The sequence below is a fragment of the Pygoscelis adeliae genome, unplaced genomic scaffold (genome assembly GCF_000699105.1).
Source record: "Pygoscelis adeliae isolate BGI_AS28 unplaced genomic scaffold, ASM69910v1 Scaffold463, whole genome shotgun sequence".
NCBI classification, from domain to species: Eukaryota; Metazoa; Chordata; class Aves; order Sphenisciformes; family Spheniscidae; genus Pygoscelis; species Pygoscelis adeliae.
Genome location: NW_008824471.1, coordinates 586,717 through 611,059, shown reverse-complemented (window position 1 = coordinate 611,059; position 24,343 = coordinate 586,717). Strand labels below are relative to the sequence as shown.

Here is a 24,343-nt window from a genome sequence, read left to right as displayed (position 1 = left end):
CTAGTATAATTTTTATGCTGATACTTGTGTATTGAGGTGGAGTTAATGTAGCTCTTCATTACAAAATTGACTGGTAACTACAAAGGGATGTCATGTTAATGAATGCTTCATATTCTGAAAGTGATATGCTGGTTAGTGATCAAGAAGTAAGTAATTATCTGTCCACTACTTGAGATACGATTTTGTCCTGCAATTCCAGCATTTCCTCTTACTCCAGCTGACTTTGAAATTTTCAGCATCAAAGCAAAGTTTAAAAGATTAGGGGGAAAAAATGTGTTTTAGAAGTAGAAACGCTTTTCTGTGTACACCACTTCTGAAAATATACTACCATCTACAGAACATGTCCAATAACCTCTTGTTAGACATTGGTGAGTAGAATAGATTATTTTTTTCTATAGTTTTGAGCATCTTTTTAGGTTTTTTTTTTTTTTCATTTTTTTTTCTTCCCAAAAGTAACATTCACAAGTGTAATGTGTGTTCTCTACACTTTTGTTATAGCTGCTGGCTTGCTTCAGATTTTCAAGAACCTATGTCTGTTACAATTTCAGAGCAATCTACATCTTTGACCTATAAGTTAGTCTCTCAGAAGACTGCATTTTCAACTGATAAAACCAAGTCTTTACTGCTTTCAGAGTGGAACCCTGTGATTTTCTCCCTGCTTAGACTGCAAACCTATTTGCCTATTACTAAGTTCTTTGATTTTTTCACTGTTTTTTCCCCCACCACCATCTTGGGTCCTTAGACCAGTGTAAAAGTGTAGTGGTAGAGATTTCTCTAAAGTGTTTATCTATTCCACATGACATATATAAAAAAAAAAGTGGCAAAAACCCAATGATGATATTGTCCATATTGTTCTGTCCAAATTTTAGGTTTCTTGGTAAGTTTAGATAACTCCCTTTGTTCCTGGCCCAGGTTAGATGAACTGAACCGTTGTCTGAACTGCTCAATCTTGAATCCCATAGGCAATAATTATATTTTTTTCTTTCAACTTTTCTCTATTTCTCCTACAACACCTTAACTTAGTTGTAACTGATATATGCATTTCCTAAGTGGATTTGTGATAGATTTATTTTACTGCCCTCAGATTTTAGATAACAAATAAATTAATTCAGATACTTTCTATGTTCTTTACAGATATCTTACCAGTACAATTTATTCTTTGCTAGAAAAAAATCAGTTAGCTTCTTCACTGAAAAGTTAGCTTTTAATTCTGTGTATTATTCTGGCACAATGAAAGGAAGAGAAAGAACATGACTTTTAATTCTAAAGTTGAATAAATAACGTGACTACTTTAAAAAAAAAAAATTAAACTGAAATATTATTGGGAATTTCTTCCAAAAGGAAGCTGCTGTTATGTATTGATTAGTAACTGAATTTCTATTCAGGTTTGTATTCAGCAGATGAAAGTATATGTAAGCATATTTAATTAACTGGTTCATCTTATTTTTCTGATAATTTACTTTTTGAAGTATGCTCACATGGTTTTAAAATCATAGAAGATTTTAAAATGAGACCGTTTATTAAAGCAAGCAATAAAATACATTCCAACTTCATAGTCTCATTTTACTTTTTGGGGAACTTTACAAAGAAATTTTGCTTTTGATGTTGCATAATGCAAATTTCTGTATCAATGCATGGAATAGTTCTTACCAGTAACTGCTGCTTCCATAGTAGCTTTTCCGCCCCTCACAGCAGTTGAGCTTTGCAAAGGATACTAAAAGTCAAAGCAGATGAAAAGGGGAAAAATTAAATTATCTGATGTACCTTGTACATAGAATAATGGAAATCAAGAGCAAATTTGTATACAGGACACTTAAAATCATAGCTCGTGAGACTGATCCTTTGGGTGGTTAATCAGAGGGTTTGGTGGTCTTTTGTTTTTTGTATTGTTTTAAATTGTCACTTTCAGATGAGACACTAACTAGGATCTTTGTTGGAGAGATGAATGCTTCTCTTACCATTATAGGAACTTTATGATTTAAGTGAAGCAAGTACTGCATAGTGCTTACCCATACTGCAAATACTTAAGGAGCAATCCAGAAAGCATTCAAGTACCAAAGATGTAATGAAAATACAATTTGATATGTATGTCCAAAGACCAATTCACAAAATCTGTCTTGTTGGCCTGTATTTTCTTTAGAAATCTTACTACACATAAGATGTATATAGCCAAAGACAGTGCTGAACAACTCCACACCTTTCTTCCACTAAAGACTGTTTGAAATTCACCAAGAAGCAAGTTACATGCCTAAATATATATATATATAAAAGATTTGATCTGGTAGGTGTGTCTGAGAGAAATCAATCTTCACAGATAGCAATCATACTGATTTTCACTGAACCTCCAAATTTTTTATAATTTCCAAGAAAAATAGTCCAGGAATTAGAAAACCTTGCTTAGATTTCAGAGATACCTCCTGTTTCTCAAATGAGTGTCCTAACATGGATTACACAAAAAAGGTGCGAGTCATTTTACATTCTTCATTAAAGGTGTGACACTGTGCAAAGAGAAAAGAAAGATTGAAGAGCTCAGATAGAAAGTAGCAGATAGGTACAATTGTACAATATGTACAGTTGTATACATACAGTATGATTGTTGATATTCAATTAAGTGCTTAGAGAATTCTTGCAGAGAGGGAAGCCCTATACTCCAGTTTGTATTCCTGGAACAGCCAATGTTGGTGGGCAAGCCTTGATAGAAAGATCCCAACAGGATATGCAGAGCAGTTGTTCATAGACCTCTCCTGGTGAAAAGTGAATTGACAGGTGTGTGTTAGTAAGTTATGTCACATTATATTGCAACAACTGGCAAATGAACTTGCAAAAAGAATTATTTTCTATCCAAACGTTCAAAGTCAGAGCAATTCATAGAGCAATTAATATTATCTCTGAGTAATAAAGGCTTGTTTCTGACAGCACAACTGCTATGTTTGTTAAATGGGCAAGGAGGGCAGTCATCACTGTGAAAAGATAAAGTTCGGTTTCTAAAATGGGGGTATTCAGCATCAATTATTCCTTGTGACAGTTCATGCGATGGTCATATTTTTCTGCCTAAAGAGCATTCTATATCCACTAAGAATTCAATGGAAGTGCTTTAGCAGTAGTACTGCATTCTTTTGATGCTTTTTATGCATTTTCTATATACTTCCATACTACAGAGTCTTGTTTGTGTTAAAGCATTCTTTTTGCTCTCTCAACCACAGTAAGTTCTTTCTTCATGAGTAGGGCTTTTCAATGCTGCTGAGAGTGTCTCCCAGCACTGCAGCCTCTTCCTCGGGGGGAGGTCTCAACAGGGAGAGGCTGTAGCCCCTTGATGAGACAAGACCTTGAGCTGTGGAACAGGCAAGTAGGGAGGAAGGAGGGGGATCTTTAATCAGTAGTTTTAAAATCTGGTGCTGAACGTGTTTAGGAATGTTAAGACTTGCTTTCCACTCCCTGTTGTAATGGTGTGCTGGTATAACAGTGATTTGTTGTGTACCTATTTTAAGCTACTGTTTGAGCATAAAAACTTTACCTTCATATACACAGTCCCAGTGTACACAGCTGGCTAAAGAGTTTGATTTCAGGGAGAGCATATCTCATGTAACTCAAGTTCTTGTATCTATGAAAACTTTCCTTTTTATATGACAGCGATCCTAGCCCATATTATGGAATATATATGCTGAAAATACAATGAAGCAGGAAAAAATACCATAGTCCCTCTGCACGAATGACACAAATGTTCATGAAGTGTTCCCTTTCCCAGTATACAGTCACAGAGTGTCAGCAAGGTAGTAATTAGCCCAAGATGCCACACAAACAGGCGATTGTTCAGTCACAACCAAAATTATCCATGTTTGGGAAGAAATTCTGCCTGTTTGTAGCAGAGCAGGAGGAAAGGATGTTGTTCTGTCTTTGCACTTTTACCCTGCTTCTGAAATGATTCCTTCCCTTTTCCTGCAATATGCTAGTTTTAGTACGCTTTTGGAAGATGGCTTCTTCTGTCCTGGTCACAACTCTGTGATAAACCAGAAATGGTTTATTGCAGGAATTCCATTGCAACCTTTTAGACATTGCTTTCATAGACACATGCTCTGTATCAACACCTTGGATTGTGTAGAATGAACTGTTCTTTTGTATGACACTCTTAGCATTCTACTTCTGGTAATACAGAAATATTTTTTTTATCTATGTCATCTCTTTAATCAGGAGATACCTGTTCTAAATTATGTTAGCACATGATTTTGTTCAGGTTTTATTACAAAATGTATTGCAACGGTGAAATGAAATACTATAGCTAGTTATGTACAACTTACTATAGTTTGGAGGTAGTTAATGTAATTCACAGAGTTTCCACTCTGTAGTAAGAGGAGTGTTTCCCCTCTTTCCTGTGAAGAGGAAATGATACCTAATGAGAATAGGACAAGCAGTAATGGGCTAAATTGGAGAAAGTCCAGCTCATGTTAAAGAATAAGAAAATTATTTTAAGAGCTATCTACCCAAATAGCGTATAGGGATAGTCAAAGCTCCATCAACTGAGATTTTTAAGAACTTGTTAAATGTTTTTAACATATATTTGTCTAAGCATAATTGATCCTGCCATAGAACAGAGGGATGGACTAATGACTTCTTTCAGTTCTGTTTTATGTTGTTTTATTAGTCTTACACAGCCTTAAGAATTTAATGCTTCTATTTACCTTGCTATTGAATGGCTTCTCAGGTATCTTTTTCTTTTTCATTTTTAGACACAGACATCAGTGAGTCTGGTATTTCCATTAGAAGCACGGGTTCAGCTGCTTCTATGACCAGCCAAGGTGAGCGAAAGAGGAGGACACTTCCACAGCTTCCCAAAGAGGAGAAAGTGAATGAAAGCTCAAAAGCAAAAACTACATCTCATCAGAGATCAGAAATAGGTGAAAAGCAAGACACTGAACTTCAGGAGAAAGAAACTCCAGCTCGTGCCTCAGATGCTGACAGCAGAAGTATAGCTAAGTCAACCAGAACAATGAATGGTCTTTCGCCCAAAGCTACTGGAGACAAAGTTTTTTCTTTCCCCAGTTCTTCCAGTAAAGAGAGAGCGGAAACTGGCAGAGAAACTTCTGTGGTGAAACAAGCTTTAGCAAAAATTCAACAACAAGAAAGGAAGGAGCAAGGACACTGGACACCCACAAAATTATCCTCTACAAAATCTGCTGCAAACCAGGTTGAGAAAGGTAGGGAGGAGGTTGCTATGTCACCCAAAACTTTGGATAATCAAGACAAAGCTCCTGGACATGTTACAGATAAAGCAGAAATGAAGTTGGCGCAGAGTGAGGGAAAAAGAAGAAAAAATGAGGAAACAATTAAAGGACAAAGTCCTAAAGCATCTGGAGGAGAAAAAAAGGAATCTTCAAAACCATTAGTGAGGCAAGGTAGCTTTACTATAGATAAGCCTAGCACAAATATACCTATAGAACTTATTCCTCACATTAATAAGCAAAGTGGATCCGCTGCCCCGTTAGCATCTGCAAACAGGATACGTGACAGAAGTGATTCAATGGAAACCGATTCCAGTCTAGATACAACACTCATTTTAAAAGACACAGAAGCTGTAATGGCTTTCCTTGAAGCTAAATTGCGTGAAGAAAATAAAACTGATGAAGGTCCCGAGACTCCTAGCTATAACAGAGATAATTCCATATCACCAGAATCAGATGTAGATACAGCCAGCACAATCAGTCTCGTTACTGGTGACACTGAAAGAAAATCCACGCAGAAGCGGAAGAGCTTTACAACCTTATATAAAGATAGATGTTCTTCTGGTTCCCCTTCAAAGGATGTTTTAAAATCTTCTGCAACAAGTGCCAGAGAAAAGATGGAAAAGAAAACTAAAAGTCGATCTTCAGATGGTGGGTCTAGAGCTGATGCTCGCAAAACTGTGCAATCCAGTGGAAGAATGAGACAGCCATCAGTAGATTTGACAGATGATGACCAAACATCTAGCGTACCTCATTCTGCCATTTCTGATATCTTATCATCTGACCAGGAAACCTACTCTGGTAAATCACATGGAAGAGTTCCTTTTGCTTCAGCAGATGAACTTTTACATTCCAAAATGGAAGGAAAGTCAGCTAAATCAAAAACCTCTCCTGTTGCGCTTGGGCAATCTAGTAAATCTACCACTCTTCCAAGACCTCGTCCTACAAGGACTTCTCTCTTGCGCAGAGCACGGCTTGGTGAAGCCTCAGATAGCGAGCTTGCTGATGCCGATAAGGCTTCAGTGGCTTCCGAAGTGTCCACTACAAGTTCTACGTCAAAACCTCCATCAGGGAGGAGAAGTATTTCCAGAATAGACTTACTTGCTCAACCTCGCAGAACTCGACTTGGCTCTTTATCAGCACGTAGTGATTCTGAAGCAACGATAACTAGAAGCACTCCCTCATCTCGTACCCCAGAAGCTATTATCAGAAGTGGTGCAAGGTTAACATCAGCAGGAGATAGTAGTAAAGCTTCTGCTAGAACTCGAGCCAATAGTATTTCTCGACTTTCAGATTCAAAATCCAAATCTTTGGCTTCAGCTCATAATTCTCCCTCAGGTATGTGAGATTATTTGAACTAGTTTTATACAATAGTAGATGCTTTTCATATGAGGAATTTTTTTTTTTTTTTTTTAAGGAACAGTTCCTATGAAACATTTCTTGCATTCTAGTTGATGCAGTCTTTCTCTTCGGAGTAAGACGCTTCCTTGGCAGAATTTGTGGATGTTTCTTACTTAAAAACATAAAGACAAGAAATTGTAATCCTTTAAATCTTTGGATATTTTTTTTAACTTGAAACCAATAACAAAGAATTGCATTGAGGCATTCAGACATGGCAGCGCTGATTTGCATTAGTACAAAAACAGAGCAGAGATCTCTTTGCTCAAGTCATAGTAGTAGAAGTTCAGAAGGTCAGCAGCACTTTTTACTACATAGAAGGTATAATATTTATTTGTAAGGTAGGCTTGTAAATATGCTGAACAGCAAGTGTTCCCTGAGGTGTACCCCGAGCATCTGTAGGATAATTATATTTATAATTTAAGATTAGCTTCCAGAACTACAAAAGTGAGATTTGTTTGATAAGAATAATAACAATGAAATAAGAAATGGAAAAATTAAACACAAATACTACCTAACTAAATAATGTAAAGTTAAGTAATTTAGATTAAAATGTTTGCCTTGCTTTGGAGTAGTTTCTGTTCTCTGTTCCAAATCATGACGATTTATGATTTCATCATGATTTCCAAATCATGTTGATCATCTTCTGTGTGGTAGTTCCTTTACTATAATATTATCTTATGTATGGACAGAAAAATCTGTACAATTGATTAATTTTAACCTACTATTCTGTTAGAAGTTAACATAACACTTTTAAGTGCAAGCAGTATGAAAGGCTGCTAGTTTTCTTCCAACAGCAATATTAAATCAAAATTAAGATGTGGTAGTTCTAAATAAGTCAACTTTCATGTGGAATGAATATCTAAAATTGGTGTCCTCTTGCTTTTTGAATTGTCATACTACCAGCTTGACCTTATTTGAATCCAATCCACAATCTAAGAAAAAATAAATAGAATACCTTCCAGTGTTGTGTGTTGCTATTCAGATTATATATATTCTCCTTTACTGCTTCCCAATCAGAGTTGATATAAACATCTGTGATATTTAAATTTCCCACAGTCCTACTGCCCTCTTGTTGCTTGTATATCGTAAATGTACCTTCTTAGGATTCTCTGCAGTGTTTATTCCCCAGACAGGTATCTTTTGGCTGTGTCATTTATTAGCTGAATAGAAATTTCTGTAGAGATACAAATGAGGTGTTCACTGAACTATAAAGTTGAATCTGTTTAATGTTAGACAGGTGTCTACAAAGATAGAAAAAAAAGGTGAAACTTAAGAGAAAACCTCAGTCTTTCCTTGTAAGATATCATTGGAAAAGTAGCATGTTTTCAATTTTAATCAAAGTTTTAAATTGATGTGTGCAGCCTGAAAGATGGCAACATTAGGTCAGGGAAGAGTGTCAGTTAAGATTGCTTCTATACGTTTACTTTAATAATTAACACTAGTTCACATAGTGGTATTGCTGATTTTTTAAAAGGTAAACCCCAGATGTTGCTTGTCACTTTGCTGCTTCTTGTGTTTTTCACAAAACTGTATATGGATTTTGAGTTTTGTCCATGTGAACTATTGCATGCTTCCTAAACTTTTCCCAGTTTGCTGCACTGAAGTGGTTTGCTGCTTCTGTTCAGGGGTGTGGGTCTACCTTTCTCTTCCCAGTCTACTAGTCTATCACAATCATCTTTGTTTAATGTTCATTTCATTTACCTGCATTACACAGTCAAAGTTTACTGTAGCTTGTATAAAATACTCTGTTTTCAAGAGAGAAAAGATGCCATCTTCTCATGAGCTACCCCACAATAATAAGATAGGTATTTTTAAAAGGCCATTGTTAGAAAAATCTGCAGTAAAAATAGCTTCTGTCATATAAAGCTTTTTCAGTTTTTGTATCAAAATCAGGGAGAAGCCTGTATCAATGCAAAGGTGAAAATCTAAAAGCAATTAATAAAGCAGTCAGATACTTTCAAAACAAAATCATGGCTTAATGAATCAATCAAGCCTTGTTACTATGTAAGTAAAGAATATTATTACTACTGTTTAGGATTTGGAGTTCTGGATTTTGTCTGTACCAGTAAGCTTATTGTATAATTTTTTTACTGGACTATTTAGAGTATACTTTAGGAAAATCTGAATTGCTTTAAAATGGTGTAATCTTCTAGTATATATAGGAGTGTACTCTCTCTCTCTCTCTCTCTCTCATATATAGGCCACTACTCAGTACATCCTCATTTTCTCATTAGCGTCTTATAAAATGATGCTAGTAATACCCAACATATCAAGTTATTAATAATATTATTTATTATTTTATCCTTAGATAAATGTATTTGAAACATCTTTGAATAGAATGTGTTACTTGTATACAATATGTAAAGATGGAACATAGCAGAAGCTTTTTGATCCAAAGCATATAATTCCTGAATTTAAGTTTGTTTCTAGGAAAGTCAACAATTTACTTAATTTTAGCACTTTCGGAAATTACTAATGAAGTGCCTGACAAAAGTGCCTCAACTGCTTGAATGTGTTTTACTTTGGGCACATTTAATCAAGGCATAACAGTGATGTATTTTCTTCTCTCCCTGGACCTAGAAAGACTGTAAAATGAACGATCATTACCAATATAGGGTTTGGGTTTTTTTTTTTTCTTTTACCAGAAGACTGGTTGCTATCGAAGTGTTAAAAATGTGCCATGGGTCTTCTCATCAGAGTTCAATTAACGTTACCAAATTGTAGATCACTAAACATTGGCAGCAGAATCTTGCTTCTTAAATCCAGTCTACCAAAGAGGAAATTATTTCTGCATTTCCCAAATCTTTTTGAATGTTCAGACATACATGCCCGTAAAAAGGAGGCAAAAAAAGATGTAGTCACTGGATTTTTTTATTGTCTTATACTTCATGTGGATGAACTGCAACATAATAGCAATAAATTGTCAGAGCTGTCAGCAAGTCCATAATTTCAAGAATCTTTTTTAATCCTTGATACAGTTAAGTATTGCTTACTTTTAAATGAACGGGTAAGCAGATAAAGGGAACATCTTGGATGAGAATTACCAACATTAAAGTAATTACCAGGGTGTTTCTGTGGTAGGAGGCTTGATAACTGACAACACTGTGAGGACACGTGAAGCAGAATTAGTAATTTTGTAGCACAAGCAATGAAAGTTTTAATCAAGGCACTGAATCATCAAACAGTAGAGTGTGATCAATAAAACCAGAGAAGACCAAAGGCCTTTTTTCACAATTGCGGAGAAAAATTGAAGATGATGTAACAGAAGGCGCTGTTTATTGGGAGAAAGAACAACAGGATCAGACCTAGTGCAAAAGTGCTAAGCTGCAACTGTAAAATTAAGCACTGAGTCAGAACAGAGAGACCTTGAACAACTAGTTGTGTTTGGCAGCTCTGCTGGCTTGCTGACCTAGCTGTCATTGCAAATAGCTAGCAGATAGGTTGATCAAAGCTGTTGAAGTATCCCTGGAAAAAATAGAAAAAAAGGTTTGAGCATGGAGAGAAAACAACCCTTATTAACTGCGCTTTAGTAGTATTGCACTTCTGAGCACCAAATTTCAGGATCTTTGAAATGGATGAACCTTGAGAAGGCAACACATCAATGAAAGTAGAGTATTTTATAACGGATATGCTTAATAAAGTCTGTCCTCAGATCTTAAAAGTGAGATTATGATGTCCAAATCATTAAACTTGCCAGCTTAAGGTGTTGTCAACCATACTTCTCGCAGAGTAGTCACCAAATTAGGTTTGTCTGCTGATTATTTTAGCCAGGGTTTTGGAGGATTTTCTAGCTATTGGTACTGATATTCACAGTCTTTGGTGTCTGAGATGACTAATTGCACAATAGCTTTCAGAAATCTACATAAACTACAATGACCTTTTTGGGCTGTGTAATTTATAAATAGTATTAAAAGCACATATGTGCAAATGTGTAGCTACCTTAATGGGAAACGTGCTTGGATATTGCTTGTCATGAATCATACAACTTTGAGATTTTTACTGTTAAGCCTACAGTAAGTTTTTCCCCATATTAATGAGAAACCCGTTGATAATATATAAATAAACAACATTTTAAGGCCTTAGAATTTAATGGTCTTAAAAAAAGCAGAGGGGTTTTATGGTACTATGTAGACAATTGTTATTGATGTCATTTCAGTTAGTATCTCTGAAATGTTTAAACTTTTACAAAATTCAGTATTCTTGATTGAATGTATAATTTAAGAATCTTTTCCTAAACAGTGTGGGTGGAAAAGAGGACCTAAGACTAATCTCATCAATATATTTTATTTAAGCAAATGCTTCTAATCTGAATGTTTTAATACGAATTAACATGATAAAACACTATTTTGTACACAGAGAAATCCAAGCTTCTCCCAGACCCAGATCCTGATGTTGAAACTTACAGTGGTAGAGTACTAGAAATCAAATCTGTTTCTGATATTTCACTTCTCATTCAGTTTTTAGTTTTTAAATATATAATTACGTATGCTCATTGTACAGTGCTGAGTTGCTGGACTAGCTCACTTGAGAGATTTTAAGATAAATTTTATATTTATTTTGATGCATATAATTTGAACCGGACAAAGAATTTAAACAAAAATTGATGATAAAATGTGGGCCCAACTCATAAAGCTCTTTGGATGTCAGTCACACATTGCTTGCATGCTATTGGTGGGGAAATGTGCTTTTTCTGCTTATGTTCTACTTCCCTAAGATCAAAACAAGTTTGAAACCTCTAAAAAGAGAACAGTAAGTGACTGGAGAGACATTTTTGTTTTCTTCAATAAAGTTTATAATAATTATAATTAAAAAAAATTAGTAGAACTGGACATGATTTGAAGCCCACATTTAAATCTGAAAAAAATTACTCAAGCATATTTTTGTTTCCAGCAATTAAAAATACATTATTTATACGAGGGAAGGGATGTAAGCTTATACACCAATGTCATATTCTATGTACTGTAATCTTTGAGAGCATTACACAAATCTTTTCTCAACTAAAAATTACTTCCATTATTTGTTACTTAAATTCATATTGATGTATATTTCATTTGTAATGTTTTTTTAAATGTTTCAGGAGAAGTCTGAAACTTCTTGCATTTTTCTTATACTAAAACCAATATACATTACTTGAATCCATTATTTTTAAATTACCAAGAGGTGATCGCACACTTCTTAAAATTTTACAGTAATTATAGAGCCTCATGAATGTCAGTGAGCTTGGGGGACTAAATCCCCTGCAAGAATTTAGCAGGTTGTCGTGATGAGCATTTCTTTACACTTAGTGATATCTCTTCCTGCTGGGAATGTTTAAGGATAGCATATCTGAAATGCATTTTCTAGACTTTAGTAATTCATAGGGGTACGAGAGCCTCCTACTTAGTTTCCGTTCTCTTATACTTCAGGCTGTCTTCAGCAACGTGTCTGTATATGCTTTATGTGCTACATGTGAGAATATATGCTTTTTGCTCTGAGGCTGCTGTTTTAATAGATGTGCTGCTGATTTTTGTAACACTATTAATTTTAACATATTTTTTCTGTACTAAATACATAATGCATCATCTAGGATTTTTATGCTTTCCTTATGTACGCATGCATTCCAGGCTTGGTGCCAGCTCCATCCTTCCTTCACGTCTCTTCATTTTTTTTGTGTATCACGTAAACCTTGAATGAAACTTGGGAAAAAATCTGCAGAAAAAGTGCAGTCTGACTATATACTTAAACGTTAATGAATTGGGCCCTTGTTTTGTAATACAGTTTGCTTGAGTCATATACAGTTACTGGCTTTTACATCTTATTTCACTCATCATTATACAAAGAGCATCCATTTTATGTTTTTATTAATCAATATTTATTATTTAACACAAATTTTGTAGCTTTCTTTTTAAGATGTAGTAAATAAACCTTTTGTGAGGTATCTGGGGATTAATGAATAGTGGTGTATTTTTGTCATGTTACTGAAATAATATTGTTTTTTCTTATTAAAGATGCAATAATAATTCTTTTTTAATAATTAAACTAATTTAGTAAGTGCAAGATGGAGGCGCTTTCCTACAGATTATGCTTCCACCTCAGAAGATGAATTCGGATCAAACCGTAATTCCCCTAAACATACCCGTCTACGTACCTCTCCAGCCCTGAAAACCACGCGACTGCAGAGCACTGGGACAGCAGCTCAAAGTAGCAATACATTCAAGCACAGAATAAAGGAACAGGAAGACTACATTCGTGACTGGACTGCTCACCGAGAAGAAATAGCAAGGTTGGTTTTAAAGGACTGCCTCTAAAATAACAAAGATTTGTACCCAACCAGTTACACAGGTACATATATAGGAGAAAGAGAGCTAATGGATTTTCTGTATTACTCTACTTACCATTTTCCTTCACTAACTGAATGGGTAATTTAAAATTCTTCTAATGAGAGACTGGCAGACAGAACACTAATATTATCAGCACATCTCTTTCTAAGGGAAAATGATAGTAATTTCTGACTTATTATAGCCAGATCGCAGAATATGAACTTCTGGTTGCATTATTGGGACTTGCAGAGGTACTTTGTGTAGAACTCGTAGTTGCTAATGGTGTATTTCCTGAGGCTGAAGTATATCTGATTTTGTACTACCTTTACATTTGTATTGAGGTAAAATTTCAGATCAATGCGTAGTTGACAGAGAGAGGAAAAAGTGATTTTGGCAATATAAGATACCATGTTCTCATTTTAATTTTTGTTTTATCTAGACATTATTTCATGTTAGATATTTTCTGATTTAAAACATATGTATTCATCAAAAAGTAATTTCTTTGTTCTGAGGCCCTGAGACTAGTATAGCAATTCCTTCATTATTGCTAATAGCACTCTGCTTCAAGTGAACCAAGGAAAAGGTAGTCAGTTTTCCATTCTGGTAACCAGTTATTCCCATGCCATGCAATACCCAGGCAGTGAAAACTTTAAATAGCTTGCACTAAATAAATAAAACTATGTAAGTATATAAATGTTATTTAAAATTTAGATGACAGCGTTCAGGTTCTGAACCTTTTCACAGAACGTTTAATTTGGAAGCCTAGACAAGAAAAGTGTTTTCCTTTTAAAATTAATCTTAACACTGTGGTCTCACAGATGTGAAGCAGGTGTTTTGCTTAGTGTGATTAATTATTTTATGTTTCCTCTTCTTGGTAATGTTTTTCAACATTTGTTTTTCTAGTGTGGTCTGTGCAAAGGGAAAATACTTAAGGGAGTCTGATAGCATCTTGATAAATCATGAAATAAACATTTTCAAAGGCATCTTCCTAAAACATCTCTTTCCAAGAATCTAAAGTTAGAGGTGGATATGGTGAGGAATGTGCGTATATGGGGAAAAAAATTGAGGATAGCCATAGCATATTACTTCCTCCTTATAAAAAGTGCTGCTGAACTTCTGCTTCAGTGCAGTGAAACTTCTTAGTACATTTTGCTCATCTAGGAGAGATTGACACTGGAAGTAACTGACAATTCGGTCTAAACTTATTTGATGGTTAGGTTTGCGGGTTTTTTTTTTCTTCCCTTGGGCTTCTTACCATTTTCTTCATGTAGATACTGGTTTTAAATTTGTTTTGAAGGCTATGTATTTATCCTACCTTTTTCAGCTTCTTTGTTTCCAGTGGAAGTGGTGAGAAACTCCAATCAGTATTGCCAAATTTGTGACTGTGTATAGAAATGTCACACAAACTACATTAAATGAGCGTATTTAAGATTAAGAAAGCTAACATTCAGCAGCTGAGAAATGGCAGACTACTGTCATCTATTGTCACTGCTTCCAACACCAGTTTCCTTGGTTAGCCTCTGCTGAGCCCCCCTGCTCTAGGTCCCTAGTTGATCCTTTCTGTGCCTCGGTATCTCCTTGTACTAATTCACAGTATTGCTCCCCTGGCTTTAAGTTTAACTTCTGTCCTTTACAAGATAATTTTTGTCTCTGCTCCCTTTGCCTTGCTAACCGTAGTCTCCCCTCTATCATTATCTACCCTGTTTTTTGTTTCCTTCCCAGCCCTCAGTCCAGCCTCTATGATCAGAGTCCCTTCAACTCCGTTTAGTGTTTTTAAAAAAGGAAAAGATAGTTATATGTTCTCACTAAAATTGGTTGATTTTGTTTTTTTTGTTGAATAACTGATTAGATTAGGCAGGTGTAAAGGTAAGTATTTCATAAAATAAATGTGCAGCTGAAAGTACTGTAGAGGCTGTACGACAAACATTTCATTGCATCCATGTTACCATTATGTTGTATTTTAACTGGTCTTCCAAGATTGACCCAGTTTGCACTTTTCACAGACTCTACAATTTACAGATACTAATAAAATTGAAAATTGGAAAGAGGTGTTTAAAAAAACTTAATGGAATAACTAAATTTGATCTAAAACCACTTTGGCCTGGAGGGAATATACACCCTCAGAGTAACAGGACCTTCACATATATTTTATTTAAGGATTTTAAAGTATCATTACAAAATAAACTGACTCAGTGTAGGAAGTGTGACACGGTAGACTAAGTATAAAAATGTTCTTGGTAATCCAGTGGTTCAGAACTATTACAGATATCTTAGAAGCATTCCTGTTCCATTGTGGTTTTTCTAATACTATGGGTATTCTTTCACTGCAGGTAAATAAGAACTAGAGTTCCAGGCTGTTGAAAAAGATGGTCATGCTCTTCCCATCCCAAGCCCCGTGTTCTCACCTTTTCCCTTGCGTTGGAAACTCTGTCTGTCCCTTACGTAACTGTATAGGTGCGGGAGTCTGCTCACTGAGCAAATCTTATAGCAACATTCCCTGGAGCGGGTTGGGGGGGTTAGGGAATTTGAGGTTTAGTTTAGTTTTGCCTTCCTGAATTGATTTGCCTTGTACGATTGCTGGGTCTGATGCAGGAAGCAGTAGAAATCTGCAAGGCAACCTACAGTTGCAACAGAGTAAATAGTGTGAGCCTAAAGCCTATGTCTCTTGCCCTTGATCATACAAAACATACTCCTTATATTTAAGCAAGACTTTCTGTTTCTAAAAGTTAATGTCCAATGACTTGAAAACTTTATTTATGAAAAGTCAGGCCCAACTCTCAGCTGGTTTCTAGTTTTCTTTTTCATAGTGCTTTTTGTTTAGTGCTCTGTCTATATGGTTTCTATACAGAAACGTTACTGAGTACTGGCTATAGCTTACTATCACATTGAAACTAATTCCAGATTTTGTTTACCTGACTAGTGTTTGACTATGATGATTGTCTAACAAGTTGCTTCCATCCACGTTAGAGTTCTTTATTATGATATTTTCAGGATTCATGTGAATTCATTTTTATGTAGACATCTGACATTTTATGCAATTTTGATTGCTTGGTAATAACTCAATTGTAGTGGCTGTGGCATGTTGAAGCATTGCTGATTTCTGTGGAGGGTTAAGTCTTAGTTGATTGATACTACTTTTGATTATGGTGTTTAATGACATTTGTCTTCTGGAGAATTTACCGATAACTGAAATTTCCTGGTTTTTATTTTCTTCACAACTATTCATTAAATACCAAAATTTGTCCCAGAAATTCAAACGTGATCATTAGCAACTTCTCTGTTTAAGAAAAAAAGTGATATGGTTGTGTGAAACAACAAAGTAGGTACTCTAGTATCTCTACTGCTTAGAAATTAGCTCAAACCTTGGAGTTTGAATGGTATGTATATATAAGAACACGAAATACAAATTAAAATTGACCCAAAAGATGTAGTAATTAGGTTAAATTAATTAATGTAGTAATAGGCACTTACCATATTTTAATTTATTAAAATGAGCAATTGACTTGGTTTCTGCTTTACTGTTCCAGTATTTGATAGTTTGAATTCAGAAGTACTGTCCTGAGTGGTTGTGGGTAATTGCCGCATATTCTTCTACAGCCTTATCCCAATTATATGTGTATCTATGCTGCACAAGGTGGCACTTTATTGCGGATTGTTGATGGTTAGCCACAAAATCCAGTGTTGTAATTTGACTGGAAATTTGTCTAATTATGTTTGCCTTTCTAGTTTAAATTCTGCTCACTCGGCCTTAAACTATCTCTAGGTCAATGATGTCCGTTCTTTTTGACTTGAAGACAAAGTGAAAATAAAGAGCAGAAGGAAGCTCACCTTTAGCAAGCACTGGCCAGCACGGTGTGCATCACTGTCACGTGGCTGTGCAACTCCTGCCGCTTAAGTGGTGGGTGCTGCTGTTCACAGAGTCCTTGGTGGTGTAGAATTAGCACTGTTAACTTCTGTGCCTTCAGTCCTCTCAGACAGAAGTGTGAAAGGGGACCACTTGGTGGGCTGCTCTGAATTCTAGGTCTTCTGAACTGCTTGGTCCAAGCTGGAGGTTCAGGGTGCCATAGTTAGTAGGGGGCTTTTAGCTTTTGCTTTGGTTTTTTTTTTTCCCCGCCTTCTTTTGGGGTGTCCTGGGGAGGAGTAGCAGAAGCAGAGCTAGGCTAACTTCCCCCCCGTGCTGAGCAGAATACAGAGCGGAGTGATTTTTTGATGTAGTGGGTCAGAAGAAAGGAAAAGGAATCTTCAGCTGAGAATTCAGATGTATTTGAGTAGTGCTATCATATCCAGGTTTTTACAGGCATGTTCTGTTTTTCCAACCAGAAAGCTTGTCTTGATTAAATTTGACATTTAGGGTGCTGGTCTGGAATTTCAGGCACATAAGCAGCTTGATCTGAGCAAGCTGCAGCGCTGCTAGATAATCAGAGGTGCTGAAGAAGTTATTTGAAAGTAGGTAAACTGACGTATAAATTAAATGTGTTCTGGACATTTCAGATTTACTGCACGTACACAGGTCATCTGTGCAGTATTTTCAGCATATTTCCAGTGCATCCCACGTGTTGCATTTACTGCATGTTGTATGCATCTCTGCCTGGGCATCCTAGAAAGAAAACAAGGATGCTCTTGTCTTTTGAGATTGCCTTCTACCTTCTTCTTCTAGAAAGGCATGTTATTAAAAGCTTCAGTTACAAATTCATCTTCGTGGTTCTACAAATAAACTTTCTGTTTAGAAAACATTTTCGTTGCACAGCTATCAGGAACTAGAACTTAGAAGCTCAAAGGCTGCAGGTTGGGCTCTACTGGTCCAGAAGTATTTGTAGGGGAGAATGTAACACTCTCTTTATTACTAGGATCAGTCAAGATCTGGCTCTCATCGCACGGGAAATCAACGATGTAGCAGGAGAGATAGATTCAGTGACTTCATCAGGCACTGCCCCCAGTACCACAGTAAGCACTGCTGCCACCACCCCTGGCTCTGCCATAGACACTAGAGAAGAGGTAGGAGATCTTCATGGAGAAATGCATAAGGTTCTTCCTTTTCTTTATTTCTTTTGCTTTTAGCTTTTTGCATAGCCTTTTTTAGTTATTTCCGCTCAACCCGTATGCATGATCTCTACATTGTTTTTTGATTTAAAGTTCCTTTATGTTTCAACAAACAACCCAGAAATTATTCTATGAACACAGCTTGTCAAAAGGATGCATAGTATCTGTCTGTCTCTTTTTTTCCACGAAACATAGGACAAGATAGTTAATTGTTTCTTGCTTGTCTGTAGCCTTAGATACTGTTGGATAGTATCTAAGTGCATTTAAAGATACTAGTGTGTGTGGACAAATATATATAAATGTATACATTTAACACTTTGCATCGCTTTTAAAAACAAAAAAGTCCCTCTTTTCACAGGTGACATTAAAGTTTCGTCTTCTGAACACTGAAATACTTAGGTACCATCAGTTAACAATAACTTTAGATTTTCTTTCTTAATAACATTGTCAAAAACTGCCTTGAAATAAGTTTGCCTTGTGCTTCTGATAATTCTTATTTTCTTTGACTATCTCTGGTGTGCTGTTCTATGAATATATTGACTAACTTCCAGTAACCATCACAGGTCTAATGCTGGTAAACATATTAATCTGAATTTAAATCATCACTTTTTACCATAATGATTTAAATCATTACTTTTTAACATATTACAGTTCACCCTAATATGTTGTAAATGTTTACTGCATTTTCTTCCTCATAGTATTCCTTTCAAAATGTGTTTATTCATTTTTGTGTGCATAAAGTTTGGTTAATACATTAGTTTACTCTGTTTAGTATAATACTGTCTTTTTCTGTGGAAAAAAAGATATAAACAGTGATAAGAAATCTGTGAGTTGTGTACTCCGAAAAATTGTAACAGCACTCACAGGGATTTTGGTTTTAATTCTTGTGGACTTATGGCTAAACTTTAAGGAAGTAAAGTGCTCATTTTCTCAGATCCAGTTAGATCACTCTGATTTTTATATATTACTAAATAATAATTTTTTTCTTCTTTAAAAAGTATTGTACAGAGTGTACATACTACTGCAGGTGGCAGTATCTCCTTTAAGTAGGTATAGGTGTTTCTGCAACACTATGACTAATCTGGAAAAAAAACTAAATTTGATAGTATTGTACTTAATTCCATAGATATATTCCATTGATCGAAGGAATAAATTATTCAATACCAGTTTGTAGGTAACTATTACGTTACTTGCCCGTAAGCAAAATTTCTGTGGGGTAGTCTAATTTTGCTGTGTATGTCTAGTATTTGAAAAAAAGACCTTCATTTTTACAAGGTATTGTTACATCAGAGATGCATCATTTTATACTATGCAAGACAACAGAATTATTTGTATTTGATAGGTTTCTTGTAAACTGTTTCAGAAGGGAAAAAAATATTAATCTGATCTTGCATGTATCCAGTAGGTTTCATAAACTGCATTTTTCTTTTACCCCCCAGTTGGTTGACCGAGTATTTGATGAAAGTCTCAATTTTAGAAAAATCCCTCCACTAGTGCATGCCAAACCACCAGAGGGGAATGGTCGGCCTAATGATGCTAGACCTCAGCTAACAGATGCCCTCGATCCCCCAACAATTACCCGGAGAAGGACTTGGAGCCGAGATGAAGTGAGTACACAACAGGATTCTGTCTAGTAATGTGTCTATTTTAAGCTTTTACAGTTGTCTCCCCACTTAATATTCCAGACACTATCCTTTCCTTCCTACCTGTAGCAGGTGGCATTAATACTGGAAACAAATATTTGTGTATTATTTAATTTGCAAAATTGTCAAATATGACTGTTTGTATATGATACTAATTAGAACACAAGTATGACTTTTTTAAAGTTAAAAAAAAATTTCAAAATATATGGAATTGTTTGTATTTAATTCCCATTAAACTAATAATATCTTTTTTTATTGAAAACTTATTGCAGGTTATGGGGGACAGTTTGCTGTTGTCCTCAGTTTTCCAATTTTCTCGCAAGATAAGACAATCCATAGACAAAACAGCTGGCAAAATCAGGTGGGTTTTTAAAAATCATTGTTGTTACTGAAAATGTTTGGCTCTCATCACCATTCCTACTGGCAGGAGAGATATGTATAATACAGATAGAGGAAATGTATTTAGTAGCAACTTGTGTTTTAAAAAGCAATGTTACCTATGGCCTTTTTAGCATTCAGAAAGATTTGGGATGGATGATTTTTCCATTGTTGCTTGTGCGTAGTTCACGTTCTATGAAGATAAGTATCACCAAAGTTTACTTGGACAGAACAATACCCATCATACTTCCAGCAGAGGAGCTGTTCCAACACATGCAAATGCTGTGCAAAATCTACATGACCCCTATGCAAGTCTTGTAAAACTCCCTTCCTTAAAAGATAAGGTTAAGAAGTTGCTGAACTGTAAAACCGGGCCCTGTACGTTTGCCAAGTTGTTGTAGGGATCACCCATTTCAGGAAGAAAAACAAATGGTACAGAGGAGAGCAGTTTCAGTAAATCCTTCTGAAAAAGAACTTGCTCTTGGAGACAGTGTGGTCACTATTGAGTAACCGTCTCTTATTTTTAATTGAAAATTCCTGCTTAGATCGTTAGATTCCTGCATAAAATGTCATTGTAGCTAACAGGAAGTATAGATATGTCAAAAATGATAACATGTTGCTCTACCAACAGCTCCATTTAACTTGAACGAGTGACTGTACAACCATTTGGTGACCACTTTGTTTGACAAGAATAAATGAAAATTCTAAATACAAAGTTCAGGGTTGTATGATTCACATGTCCTTCTTCATGTCTTTGTGCAGTTAATAATTTCAAAATAGAGTACATTAAAAAATAAGAAAGTCATTTGGCTGAACTTCATGTATAATTTTCTGAATGTGAGAAAATATTGTAATTGATCAGTTTGTCTAGGAAGTGTCAGATATTGAAATCTTAGATGTATGACATATTAATCATCAAATCACAAATTTATTTTGCTATAGGGTGATGTAACTAGTAAAAGCAGCAAAATACTAACATATCTGAAGGTTATCTTCTCGTGGGAGTACCAAAAAAGACTTGACCATAGAAATCAAGAGAAAAAAAAAAATCTGTATAAATTGGTAAAAACTGTGGGTTATCTGCCATTTCTAGTAAGAAGAGTATCACTGAGTGATGAAACAAGTCTTTAAAAGCCTGCAGCCCATTCTTATTATTTCTGTTCTAAGGTTTTGTGTGTGTTGTTTTTACTGGTGGTTACAGGTAACATTTGTGAGTACCTTATTTCCACTATCTTGGAACGTGTTTCTAGACTGATATTCATCTCATTTCTCTTTTTCCAACTCACCATTTTGGGGCTGCAGAATTATAATATTGGAAATATGCCATTTGCTGCCTTTCTCTCTTTAGTTTCCCCAGATACCGTCTTTTATGTATCATACTATTTATTTGAATATCCTTAAACAAAAGACCTAAATGTCTTTTGCTATGTAAATTTCAGATACAAATGAGTTTGTGAAATGCAGGTGTACAATATGGTTACTCTCAAAAGCTGTGCCAATAACAGAGTTCAACTTCATTATGCAGAATTTATTACAAATTATGCAAAAGCTCACAACTTCTTCAAGTTTAATCAACCTCTGAGTGCATGCTATCATTTACTTTAATAACTGATCTCAAAAAACCGAGCAAATAAATACATGCAAAGAGGTATATAAGCTGACCATTCTTTGAAAGTCATTTTAAAAGGCATTTGAAATTAGGAAATAGAAACAAAATATTACATTAAGTTTTGTTCTGCTTATAATTCTCTGGGAAAATACAGTGACATCCATAAGGAACTCCGCTTACCAATATATTTTTTTTTCCTTTTAAAGCTGCATCATTGGAACAAGAATCTTGCTTATTGACTGACTTATTTGTGGTAGGCCTCTAGGATATGTATCTTAAGTTCCTCAGAAGCAGTAGATATTAGATACTTTACTTTTTTCATCATGCTGATTTTTCTTGATGGTTGGCAGTTTCTGATCTGTAAATATGTTGCTAGCACAGCTGTAGTTTACTTATCATAAAAGACTGAGTTCAGTACGGTGAGATAAATTTCCATATGCAAATTCATTCTGAGAAAAGCAGGTAACAAATCAACTCTTACACTTTTCTGGTTAATTTTCTGAGCTTAAAAGATAAGTCAGCTACCTTGTACTGAATGTAATAATGATGTGATCATGTTTGATATTATAAATATAGGCATACCTATAAACATTTTATATACATTTAAGGAGAGTGGCATTGCATATTTCTATAAAAATACAGTGGAGAAGCTTTAATTAATAAGCAATTAATTAAAATATTCCCCAGAGCTGTGATCAAAACTTCCATTTCCTGCTGCTCAGAATGGATTTGAATAATATGATGTTATTCATAATGTCATTAGTATTTTGAATCAGAAAAACAACAATAGTTTTATAATTGTTTTTAGAGAGCGTATAAGGCAGCTAGGACCTATTGCAGATTTTACCTTAGCTTTGTTTTGATGTACAGGCGTTCAACCAACTGGTGTGCTTCTATTCCTTTTACTGGAGTTAAGCCAGTTAAAATTTCTGCCCAGAACACATACAATGAGAATCAATCAGGATTTGTCAGGCTAGCAGTTGTGTATTTTTCCAAAGTACTTGAACCTGAAAGGATGAGGAGAAATTTATAGAGGCAGCAATAAGAGTAAGCCAGTAAGTCTCACTGTGTTTTAAAAGTCCTCTCTCAAATCTTCTTGTTCACCAATGTAAACCTCTCTCCTGAGAGCACAGGCACTATAGGGCAATTACGGTCCTTACAAATTGCATCATACATACCAAAAAAATTGCATCCTTCCTGTCTGGGTCCAAATGGAGAAAGACGTGCTTCCTGTGAATGTGAACACTCTTCTTTCTGTTCTGTTTTAGTTGCAATAGCTAACTTTACAAAAAGACCAGTTTCACTTTGACTAAAGTATTAAGAACATAAATATTTTCAGTCGTTCTTGACAAGCAGGTCTATCAGAAATTCAAATGAGCTGAAATCAGTCATGAAAATAAATTAATATGAGGATAAAAGGAAATAGATATCTTTTTGCTTGACTAGTTTCTTCCCCACTTCATTAGAGCTGCCATTTCTGTTTTCTAGTTTATAGATAGTGTTCCAAGTTCCACTGAGTTCTGTCATCGTTCCTACCTTATATTAAGAAATAGGATTGAGAGAAGCTTTTGACGCTGTATTCCTTGGCCAGCTTCTCCCGGTGCTGGCCAAACTGTTTTTTTTTCCCCAAGTCCTAGTGTGGTGTTCAGATTGAATCAGATTCAAGTGCCTGGTTCGTTTCTTTCACCAAATCCTCTATATATTTGTAATTTTCTTCAGGATAAGGTCATAGCTTGGGTATTGCTAAGTTTTTTTTTTTTATATAATTTATTTTTATTCATTACTTTGTATAATCAGTTAGGTTCTTATCTACTGGTGTACACAAAACTACATTATATTTAAAAATTCTGCAGCATTCTTGCCATGTATCCTATAACCCGTTCTTTGCTAACGGATTATTGTGGTGGCTTCTCAGGAAGCAGATATGCAGTCTGTTTGCTTTTCTGTCTTTTATATGTTATAATGAGTTTGCAGAGATTGTGGAGGGAAGAGGTAAGTAGGTTTTGCAGTGAGAAGACCTACGTGGTTTTATCAGTGCTCTACAATGTGAATGCAGTGTTATTGGCTTGCTTTGTAGCAGGAAAGTACCTCTTCAGTCAGGCAAAATCTAGGCAAAGCATTCAGGTCAGTGCAGGTACTACTTGTCGGTCTCTGCAGTTTGCTTTGCATCCTGCAAAGTGCAACAAAAGAAAAATGGGGACTGAGCACAACCAGATTTGCCCCAGAAAGTAGGACTGGGAAAGGCAAGAGCAGAAGGCAGCAGGCATTTATAAATACATTCTTTTAATATAAAGAGTATGGTTAGAAGGAGGAAGAGCAAAGGAGACAGAGATGAAGACCCCCGGGAGGTTAAAATGTACTAAATGAAGAATTGAAAAAAATGTTGTAAAAAGGAAATAGGCTTCCTAATATTATAGCAAAAACAAATTGCCCTGTCCACTTTATAGTGGAAATAATAATATTTTTTCAATTACTGTTTTCATTTTTTTCCTCTTTTTTTTTTTTTTAATAAAATGACCTATGGAATGGAAAGCTTTCAAATTGTAAAAGAGAAGTAAGAACAATATTTCTAAAAGAGAATAAGACTGAAAACACCACATACACAAGCAAAAGCATTAATCACATACATAAAGATAGAAGTATTTTAATATAACATGAGCAAGAAAGTAAATGAAAAAAAACAAGCAGTGTCACAATAACTTCTATATTCTTCCTACTATTGCTGTTTACTGCTAAATAAATTCTTAATTTCTATGT

At 35.3% G+C, this 24,343-nt stretch overlaps 1 protein-coding gene across 4 annotated transcripts in view; it reads left to right on the top strand.

The window, feature by feature from the left end:
* CEP170 (centrosomal protein 170kDa) overlaps window positions 1-24,343 on the top strand; it is an 87,137-nt gene that overhangs the window by 52,573 nt on the left and 10,221 nt on the right. For 2 of the 4 annotated variants that reach the window (XM_009321253.1, XM_009321250.1), the window contains 5 exons: window positions 4,725-6,554; window positions 12,645-12,879; window positions 17,764-17,941; window positions 19,396-19,563; window positions 19,872-19,960. In XM_009321253.1, the coding sequence (XP_009319528.1) occupies window positions 4,725-6,554; window positions 12,645-12,879; window positions 17,764-17,941; window positions 19,396-19,563; window positions 19,872-19,960 (2,500 nt within the window). The remainder of the gene's footprint in view (window positions 1-4,724; window positions 6,555-12,644; window positions 12,880-17,763; window positions 17,942-19,395; window positions 19,564-19,871; window positions 19,961-24,343) is intronic. The other 2 variants (XM_009321255.1, XM_009321254.1) reach the window with 2 other exon arrangements.